An 11255-nucleotide genomic window follows, 5' to 3' on the forward strand; every position below is an offset into this window, starting at 1 on the left:
GACAACAAATTACAGTGGAATTAAGTTCTTTATTGTAAATCACATTATCTAAGCTCTGATTTCCATGTTACTGTTTCTGATCCAAGCAAAAAATTTACTGTGGAAGGAAGCTTACCTAAGTGCTTTAGAGAGAGCTCATATGTCTAGGCAAAGCACAGCCATTTGCAGAAGGTAAATAACAGATGTTATTTTCCCTTCTTCTCACTTAACTACTGTTGCATATGTTGACTCTGCCCATTCAGAGCCTCGCAGATTTGCGCTGCACGCTGCTCCCTGCCTTTGAGAAAAGGAAGGAGCAACAGCAACGTGGATGATGAGGTCCCGCAGCTCTCTTGTCATCTTTTGACAAAGGTACTCATCTTCTAACAAGACTCGGCCAGCGATAAGAGACCACGCTTAGCGAGGCCGAGTACCGCAGACTAGCGGAATACAAACCATCCCTGCAACACCCCAACTCAAAGGCAGCTACAGCGCAAACCTCCACACGCCTCCCCCTTCCCGCGGGTGCGTTCACTAGCCAAACAGGGACAAGGGAGCCCGCGGCACTCCCTGTTTAGGACTCGCAGCGCCTGAGAGGCGAGAACAACTGGCTCCGCAGCCCTAACAGGGAGGAGCACGCCACCGCTCCCTCAGAGGACCCGTCCCACCCGCCACTCTGGCTCCGCACCCACAACAGCCACGCCCCAGCCAGGGCAACAGCTTCGGCGCCCGCAGGACGCAGGCGCCGCGGCGGTAGCGAGCGGGAGTGCGCGGGCGAGGTTCGCTTTCGTCGTCTGCGCACAGGCGGAAGGTGTGGACGCGCGCAGCGGGGCGTTCCTCGCCTTTCCTCCCCGCCGAGCGAGGTCCCTGCCAACCACCCCCTCCTCTCCGCGCCCAAAGGGGCCGGTTGTGCGCGCCGCGATAGCAGGCGGGCCCCGAGGAGGGATGGTGGGGGAACGGCCGGGGGCGGGCGCGGTGCTGGGCGCAGGGCTGCTGGCGAGGCTGGGTTTGGTGCTGTACGGCCTGCACCAGGATGGGGCGATGCGGGTACGTTACACCGACGTTGACTACCGGGTCTTCACCGACGCGGCGCGGCTGGTGACTGAGGGGCGGTCGCCCTACGGACGAGCCACCTACCGCTACACCCCGCTCGTGGCCTGGCTTCTGACTCCCAACGTCTACTTCGCTGAGGTCTTCGGGAAACTGCTTTTCGTGGCGGGGGACTTGGCGGCTGCTGTCGTCGCCTACCAGACCCTGCGGCACCGAGGTGTCGCCGTCGGTCAGGCTTGCGGGTGCTGCGCCGCCGCCTGGCTCCTTAACCCTCTCCCCATGGCCGTCTCCAGCCGGGGCAATGCAGAGGCCGTAGTTGCGTTGCTGGTGCTCGCTACTCTCTACTTTGTGGAGAAGGGGAGCGTAGGGAAAGCCGCAGTCTGCTACGGGCTGGCGGTGCACATGAAAATATACCCACTGACTTACGCGCTGCCCATAGCGCTGCATCTGCAGAGCAAACAGTGCAGAGAAGGGGCAGTGGGTCTGGGCAGCGACAAAAAAACAAAGTTTGCATTCGTAGCATACTTATGGCAGCTTTTTGTCAAGATTTTGAACCGCAAAACACTGCTTTTTGGAACTGTTGCTGGATCTGTGGTAGCCGCCCTGACTGTTATGTTTTATAACCTCTACGGCTGGGAGTTTTTGGAGCATGCCTATTTCTACCACCTGATCAGGAGAGATACCCGTCATAACTTCTCTCCCTATTTCTACATGTTGTACCTCACTGCAGAGAGCAAATGGAGTTTTGCTCTTGGGCTTGCTGCTTTCCTACCCCAGCTGCTTTTGCTCCTGGTTGTGTCCTTAGCATTTTACAGAGATCTTCCCTTCTGTTGTTTCCTACACACTGCTGTTTTTGTGAGTTTTAACAAAGTATGCACATCCCAGTACTTTGTCTGGTATCTCTGCCTTTTGCCCCTCGTAATGCCTAGTGTTAAGATGTCCTGGCGTCGTGGTACGCTGCTGCTCTTCCTGTGGTTTGTTGGACAAGGCCTGTGGCTTGCATCTGCCTACTTTCTGGAGTTCAAAGGATACAACACATTTTTACTTATATGGTTGGCAGGCTTGCTTTTCCTTTTCATTAATAGTCTCATAATTGTTCAGATTATTTCACATTATCAAAGAGAAGCACAAGTTGCAAAAAAACTTAAGCAACAGTAATAAACCAAAATCCAGAAACAGCCATACTGTCCTTTTTAAGAATTTCCATACCACCAGCACCATCTCTAGTGTAAATGCATGTCCTTTGTACTATAGCATGAATGTATGCAGATCTGGGGTGTGCTTGTGAGGGCACTGCTTGACCTTCATTGCCTTGCATATCCCCAGTGTGTGTGCAGTTGTACCTGTCTCCCTTGTGGGCCTGGAAACTGGCTGGTAAACTTTCCAGCATTGGTTCCAGCCCTGTCTTCTGCTGCTCCTGAGTGAACTCTGAAGGGATCATGAACCAGTTCTTCAATTGCCATGTGTGAGGCTCCATTACCAGCATCTGTCTCCACTTGCCATTTTGAGACCAACACCCTAGTCAGTGAGAGTATAGCCCGTCATGGGGGTCATCCTCAGTTCCTTCATATAGCCCTTCATGGAGCAGCTGCAATCTTATTACCCAGTACTGACTGTTACTTTGCTTGTTGAGGACTGTGGCCTTTTCTGTAGAAAAACACAGGAGATTACAAAGGAATGTTGGAGCTCCACAGTTCTATGCACTCCAGTAAGTGAATGGGTTGTTTTACAAGAATTAAGCTAGTGAATGAATGTAAGGCAGTCATTTCATAGGTGCACTCTTGTTTTTGTTTTGACTTTGTTTTGGTTTGTTTTCCACAGTAACATTGGTTTTGTGTGTTGTACTGGGTCTTTCTTCAGTGAAATAGGAGAAAACGTGATTATTTCATACAAGCCACTGACGCCTTGAAACTTGTAATTTATTTCAGAATTCAGATACGTGGGCTTGTTCAGATAGTTCTGCCTTTCCTGTGCTGTTTGAATTTCTGAACAGATGTTTTTTGTTGTGAAGGAAGATTTTTTTTTCAAATTCTTGTCTTGGATCACAGAGATGGATAACACGAAAAGATTTGTGTTCTTTGCTTCCACAATATAAACTGCAGTTAGTTATAGTTAACAGTTACCATGGATGTTAACAGTAGCAAATGAAAAGAATTGAAATACAGCTAGGATGGCACCTGTTTCCCAAAAGCAGTAGAATTTATAACACAGAGTAAGAGGAAATAGTAGTTCTGCAGTAGTTCAATATCTGCTATTAAAAATAATGAAAATGAAAAGAGTTCAGAAAGTGGAGCAGTTGTCATAAGAAAGGTGTTAAGATAGGAAACTCTACAATCTGTTGAAATGAGATACTTAAATGAGACACGTGGGAAGATTTGGAATTAAGTGGTAGCAAGAGAGGTCCAGAGCCATTTTAGACTCAGTACTCTGAAGAGTGTCCTGTAAGGAGTCTGGTGTACATAGCCCTTGACAGATGTGGAAATTGGTATTTTTAAGTAAAATCTAAAGTTTAGATAGCCATGTGCCAAACTGTCACATTTGCCACAGCTTTTATTTACATCATACAAGAAAGTGAAGCCCTTAGTGTATAAGGTGGAGCAAAAGAACTTCAGCCATTCAGTGGGATTCCCAGAGATGTCATCAGGAAAAGATGTGGGCAGGAGGGTTTGTCTTCCAAGTTTGTGGTTGCCATGCTGCCTCTCTGAATCCTGAAGTCTCCTGAGGCAGCCTTCTTTCCCAGGACTGGAGTGGCTCCCAGCTTTCTTACATACAGGCTTTTCTTTCCTGGTTGTGATTCTACCTTATGAGGATGAATTGCATGTTTTGATCTGCAGTTTTTTCCCATTGCTCTGAGACCCATTGAAGTGGTTATGTGAGAGAAGAGGAAGTGCTTGAGCTGCAGTGACCTTAGGGCATGTTAACAGGAGGTGTGATAATATCCTTATGGTATGGTCCAGTTCAGCTGTTCTGATGTGTTTGGAAGAAGGATGCTTTCCTCATTCAGAGTGGTGATGCTTCTGCTCCCACACTGGAAGGAGGCATTCTGGATTCCCCTGCCCATCTGCGCTCATTCTTGCCGTCATATTTCTTGTCAGCTTGTTCTTTGTAAATTCACAAGCTGGATGATGCAGCATATATTCTTTTGACAAACTGTACCGGGGTTTTTTGGCAGGTCTAGCTGATGTAGCCCTGATGTCCTTGCCCTGGCTTTGCCTGGGATGAAGGAAGACAACCACCAGCTTGTCTGTATCTCCTACAAGAGGTTTGTCTTCCACACACTTGAGTTTTGTTTTAATCACCAGAACATTTTATGTGTGTGTGAAGAGAAAGTGCCCTATGTGGTTTTATTTGGTAAGGCTTCAAAAACTTTTTGGGGAAAAAAATCTACATTTTGAGTTACTGTGTTCATGACAGTCATACAATATTGGGGTTTAGATAAGAAATCATTTCCTTTTGACAAACACATTCTTGATTCCTTAATAAAATAATGTTGAGGCCTTCAGAAGGCAAGTTCTGTGACAATAGGAACTGAAGAGTACCTTACCTTTGCAGGTCAATACCAACTCTTCAACAGTGATTCAAGAAAGCCATGAATAAACAAGTCATAAAAAGAGTTTTGCACAAACTTATCTTTACAGTCACAATTTGATTATGAGTTACTCTTTTTATGATTGTTGCAGTGAGGGTGGTGAGACACTGGCACAGGTTGCCCAGGGAGGTTGTGGCTGTTCCCTCCCTGGAGGTGTTCAGGGCCAGGTTGAGTGAGGCCTTGAGCGACCTCTTATAGTGGGAGGTGTCCCTGCCTATGGTGGGAGGTTGGAACTGGATGATCCTTGAGGTCCCTTCCAACCTAAACCATTCTGTGATTCTACTTAGTAAGTAAGCCAGTCACCCCAATGTGTTTGACATTTATAAATAGTGAATCATAAGAAGCTGGATGGGAGAAATGAGCTGAAACAAACAGGAGCAATAATTGATAGTTTAGATGCTGCAAATCATTTTAGATAGTTAGATGGAATTGAATGATTTTATTCCCTGATACAAAGCATTAATCCAAAGTAATGGTAGCCAAAGGTAGAACAAGGTATAATTCATGAACAAGTTGTGGTGATTAATTACAACACCATTAGAATTTCCCAGATTCATTTCCTATGTAACATTTATTGGGTTTGATGGTTGTTCAAGTTCTTTATTTTCTGTCCATTTATCTTCTGTTAATTAGGAACTGATGTGTCTGAATTCTAACCTTTATTCTCTGCCATGGGCTACAAAATTGTAATGCTGGTTACTTTTATTTAAAAAAGGTTGAAGCACCCAATGAAATGCACAAATTTTTCACATTGTACTGGAACCAGCCTTGGAATGCAAAGTGAAAGACAAAGTGAAGTGAATGAACAGTGTACATACACTGTTTTTGCCTTCCTTGGTTTTTACAGCACAGCCTGTAGTCCAAAGGGTCATGGCTGGATTCACAGGTGACCAGTCAAAGCTTCATTACCATTGTTTGTTTTAGCATTTAACAGTGATTTCCTGTAGTTTATGGATTGAATTACTCAAATAACAAAGTAAACAAGAACATAATAATAAATGTTTCATTAAGTTTTAGTATGAGCATGCTAATCTACCATCTGACACAACAACCAGGTACATAGTCCTTATTAACTAACTGCCTTATCTGTGTTACTGCTGTATTGACTCCTGTAATAGTATAAGCAGCAATTATGTGCTCTAAACTGAGATCATAATTTTTCTTTTTTCCAGGAAACCTTGAAGCTTTTCTGTTTTTACATCAGGGAAGAAACAGCAGAATTTTTCCTAATGTTTTGTAGAGAAAGCAAACGTTAAGAGACAGTAAATTATGAGCAGATTATTGGATTTTTGTTCTGTTTTGGGGTTTTAGCTTAGAAGAATGGGGCCTCTGATTTAAGAGGGCTTCAGAAATACATAATGAACACATGAAACTCATAAAGTATATTCTTCATATATTTTCCAAAGACAGCTGCAGAATGCATATTCTAATGATAGCAGCAATATGGTATAGAATTATCCTGTGCTTAGGACAAATCTTGTACTGAGAACTTAAACCAAACCACTCATGGAACTTTCTTGCTTTAGGGCCTATATATGTGCAGCATATGCACAATCTTAAACATTTCCCTGTGCATAGAGAAGCAAAAAGAGAAGTTCCCATCATGACCCCTTGGAAGAACATGGTTTTTCAGAGTTGCATTCAGTAAAAGAGGGGTTTTAAATATTTCTTCTATTCAGCACTTTAAATCTCTAGTGACTCAAAACTTCAATCACATTCATTTTGATGCATATGCAGCAGTGACCTTGAATTAGGAGGGACATACTCAAGAACCACCAATTTATAACCATATTTGACAGTGCATGTTCCACCAGTATCATGATGTTTTTCATTAACAATCTGCAATGGTCACATTATTTCTGTCTTTCTATGTGACAAATGAGATTAAAGACCTATATTTTGTATTAGTAAAAGTATCCTTTTTTTTTTTACAATTACTTTTCTGTAAACACCTTAATCCATGCCATCCATGCATTTAATAACTTCTCAATCTCTTATTGGACACTATCCAGTAATATAAAGACTGAAATTGGTTACTTTTTGATAGTTCAGCAAGTGATTCATCATCATTCTCCTTTCTGACATGTGCTGGGGCAGGCATGGGCTTCTGCAGAAACAAGAGGTTGCTTACTAGAGGCAATCTTAATGTATAGATAAAGCTCAACCTCTTAGAGCTCAACTGTGGGGCTTTAACGTTCTCTTCAGATAAAATATTTTGTACCTTACATGTAAATAAGTGACAGGTAAGAGATCGTTGCTACTTGTGGAAATAGTGGAGAAGCAAGCTAGAACATGTATCCAGTTCATAGAATGGTCTAGATTGGAAGGGACCTCAAGGGTCATCCAGCTCCAACACCCTGCCATAGGCAGGGACACCTCCCACTAGAGCAGGTTGCTCAAGGCCTCATCAATTACACTAGGAGAGAGAACTTCAGCCTTGGATATCAGTTGAAATGCAGGTAAAACTGAGCAGTGTGCTCAGACACTGAAAGCTACCTAGTTTATATGAAGGTTATTTTTCGTGTGTGTTTTCAATTTTTACAGGAGGGAAAAAAAGGATTTGGCACTCTAGCAGTTGACAGGCTGGATGAACATAATTTTGCTTCCCTTGTGCTATTTTAAGGGGGTCTATAGGATGTTACATCCTACAGTAGCACTTATAGGTTTGTACAAATGTGACTGGTGCAAGCTGTTAATAGGCAATATTGTTGATGTAGCCATAGGGTATTAGTGAGCAGTCACTCTAGAACTGCTTTTTGAAGGTTAACTCAAGTAAAACCTGATTACTGCTTCACAAGTCAGCAGCTGTGTAAATGCAGATAGTACTGTTTTGACAGTAATTATCCAATGAGAGCTGCACTTTGTGGCCCATGTGCTTCCATACTATGCAAAAGAACATTAATTCAAATACCTTGGTGATCTGACAGTCAGCATTTTTTTAACCTATCCTATGTCCCTCCCACTGATCCAGTAGATTGAATTACTCAGGAAGCAGGCTTAGAAAATGAAATGAAAAACAAATTATAATTAAATGATTATTCTTTTATTTTCCACACTGTATAGTGTGAATACATTGAATAATTAAGATTACCTTTAGGAACACAGTTCCATTTGAGCTAGGTGCTAGAATACTTTGTTAATATATTTTACCCAAATGCACCTGAATGAAAACTCTGAAGAGGCTACATGGACTTTTGTCAAGTGATAATAAAGCTACTGATAGCTCATGTCAGCTTCAACGTTAGCACTATTTTGCCTTCTCTTTCTGTTGCAAGAACAATATGACAGAGAGTTAACCAAAAGTAGCATGCAAATTCTAGTTTAAGGCTTCTCTTACTCAGAAGACTTTGTAGGACACACATAGTCATAAACTTGCTACAGGAGAACAAATGCTATGTCATAGCATTGATAATTCACCTATAATTATTTCTTTCCCACAGCTTCCTTAAGAAAGTAGCACCTTTTTTTTAATATACAGTCTGGAAGTTCACATGAGTAACAAGTACTTCTCCACCTTAAAACTGTCAGATGTATTTGAAAATAGTTTTTAATTACCATTAGCACTTCCAAGTATAGTGCTGGCAACAGCCAGCTTGTTAATTCCAGCAGTACAGGAACTGAAGTCATGACCAATGTTCCTTCATGCTCTAATAAACTAGCTGATTAAGTATAAGAAAGTTTGTTGCTGGAAGTGAACCAAATGTTGTTTGTTCACCAGAAAGAAATACTGCATGGCCAGGGCCAAAATTTACATGTGCAGGATGGAGCAAAGTGATCAAGAAACAAGGGCAGAAATGAGGCCCTGGAGACCTTGACTGTTGCCTTGTATCAGACAGTAGTCAAGTGATTTCAGTTCGTTGTGCTGTTTGCCTCTGTCACTTTTAATTGCTTGATCCATTAAGTGACAGCTTACTCAGGCAAAGTGTGTCTGCTAATCCATTCCACTCCAGAATACCATTGACCTTCTTGGCCACAAGAATGTTGCTGGTTTATGGTAAATAATTTCTCAACCAGCATTCCCAGGTCCGTTCACCTCAGAGCTGGATGCAGATAGAGAGGGCTTCTCCCCACCACCAGATACAGCTGCCTGCTGGGTCTTGCTTTTTCCCTGTCCCACTTTGCCCTGCCAAGGCTTTCCCACAAGGGCTGCCCCTATGGCAACCAGGGCAGGGCAGGCCTCATCCCTCTGACTCTCCCTCACCCAGGACAGCCCCTCCCCAGTTTCACCTGAGAGAATTCTCCCCACCTCTGGCCCTTTACTGGGACTTAGCACTAGCCTGAGAATGAAGAGGGAGACCTCCCTCTTAGTGAAACGTATATTGACAACCACTGACATGTTAACTTTATAATGTAGAATTCCAGTTGCTTTTTATCAATGGAGGCAGGCATGACTACATATGCAAAATGAGAAGCATGCTCAGAGCAAAAGTCAATTTAATGACATTTATTTCATATATAACAAAGGTCTAGAAAAGTTAGAAAATCTAGAATCAATTGTCAGTAAAGAAAACTGAACAGAGGTTGATCCTGCAGTAAGAAGTACCTTTTACAGCCAGCCCCAGCTCCTTGTTACATATGTTCAGAAAAAAGAAAACCTCAAACAGAAAGTACTTTATGAAATTCATTACCCTCAGAATAACCTTAAATCAGATGAAGGCTTGAGGTTTTCTGGTTTAACTCCCTCTGGAAGAAAGGAGTAAGGTCCTCAGCTCTCCCCTGAAGTGAATTGGGCATTTGCACATTTCTTAGTAATGGAAATGGTGAACAAATGTTCTGATTATGGAGATACAGGACACTGAGCAAGCTAAGTTACATAGCTATGCAAACAACTGGACAAATACATAGAAGAAAACTTCATCAAGGGTTTTGAATACAAAAAACATCTCCTGGGAATTCACCAAGCTGCAAATCACACTGAAAAAGGGAAGTATTTCTGAAAATCTCTCCTTTGTATAATTTTCCTCTGCATCTGTTGCTGGACACATTTAGAAAAGGATTCTAGTCAGATGGTTGTTCCTAGGCTGTTAATCACCCAAGTGTCCTTAGCAAAGCATTCCCATAACCAGGTATGCTTGGTTAATTGGTTATGACCTTTCTTTTATACCACCTGAAGTTGTATATCAGATAAACTCTCAATTCTGGGCTTATGTATCTTCTTACACCTTTTTTTCCCCAGAATGGTTGCTACCAGATTGTGGCTTAAGAGAAATCAAACCTGACAAAACATATATGTATAATCAGAAAGGTGGTTTTAGCCAGCTAGGCAATTAAAACACAGGTAGATTCAGACTGCTTATTAGGCAAGGTTAATTCAAACGTTGCAAGCCCCTGGAACTTGGCTTCATTTTCTACCAAAAGTAATAGCTTTCTTATGGGATTTTACATGCCTTGAATGAGATGGGAAAGAGTGGGGGAAGAAAGCAGCTGAATTCTAGTCCCTGATAATGACTAATGTCATTGCAAAATAAAATAAAGGTCCAGCCTTCTGCTAAAACTATCTTTACTCAAGGTCTTCTGCTTTTTAATAATAGTTTAGCTCTGAAATTATATGTAGTGTTGTTTAGGGTTATTAACTTAGTCTGTAGGTAAGGAAAAAGTGATGACTGCAAAAAAATATATTGAACTTTTTATCAGAAAATAAACCCTTTCTACAGACTGCTGCAGCTGACAGGGCACAAAGTCAAAAAGTTTGGCAGATTTTTTTATCTAAAACACTTATTTAAATACAGAGGAATGGGCAACATTCCAGGCATAAGCACACTGAGAAATTATTTTATCTTGGAAATTCAAGCCAGGCTGAAAACTGCTGCTGTTGGAGAGGCTGGAGGTCTTGCACACCTGGGCTCATGGCAACTGTCTTTAGTAGATCCAAACTCCTCAAAGAGACATTTCCTCCAGCTGACATGCACATGCCTTATTGTGCTCCTTCCATCTACCCCTGACGTGGCATCTGCTGTCTAAGGGAGAAAGCAGAGTCAGATTTAGGCCTGCTTTTCCCCATCACTTCCTGGCCAAAGCAGCCAAGCATGTCACTGAAATGTAACTTTGGACAAAAATAATTCCCTTCTGTTTCTGGTATTTTAAATATAAGAGTTTTAAAAAGCTTCATTCACATGGTACAGGTCAGAACTGCTCATTCATTACAGGCTGCTTGTATGACTACAGCCTCTAGGTGTTTCTTTACCAGTGATATAACTCTTAAGTCCTTTACCATATAGAAGTCCTATATAAGTCCTGTACACATAGGCATATAAACATGTCTAGCATCCATCAGCTGTGATCCTGAGGTCTTTGAACTTGGGTGCTAATGTTCATTCACTGAGAAAAATAGTTTTGTATTTCTCCATCATTCACTGGTTCTGATTTTAGTCATCCCCTGAGAATTCAAAGAAGATGAAGCTATTGCAAGCTGCCCTGCTATCTGAAGTAGATTGGCGTTGGGAAAGTTTCTGCTTTTGTCTAAAACAGATTAATACATTTAATTACTCTCATACTAGTATATTTTCTAGCATTTCCTTGCAGGCAAGCTAACTGACAGCATACAGGTGCCCTGCTTGACTCTTGCAATAAAACAAGAGCAGAGTTTGTTCCACACTTCTGCGATCCACCTCATCCCAGGTTCTGTGCAAGCAGGTTA

General features: G+C 42.4%; 1 protein-coding gene across 1 annotated transcript; it reads left to right on the forward strand.

Annotated features, from left to right (window-relative positions):
• Nucleotides 1-587: 587 nt before the first annotated feature.
• Nucleotides 588-2712, forward strand: PIGM (phosphatidylinositol glycan anchor biosynthesis class M). Its single transcript, XM_064158631.1, has one exon. The coding sequence runs from the start codon at nt 925-927 to the stop codon at nt 2185-2187; it is 1263 nt and encodes a 420-aa protein (XP_064014701.1). The 5' UTR covers nt 588-924; the 3' UTR covers nt 2188-2712.
• Nucleotides 2713-11255: the final 8543 nt, after the last annotated feature.

Source organism: Pogoniulus pusillus, chromosome 18, assembly GCF_015220805.1.
Source record: "Pogoniulus pusillus isolate bPogPus1 chromosome 18, bPogPus1.pri, whole genome shotgun sequence".
Taxonomy (NCBI): Eukaryota; Metazoa; Chordata; class Aves; order Piciformes; family Lybiidae; genus Pogoniulus; species Pogoniulus pusillus.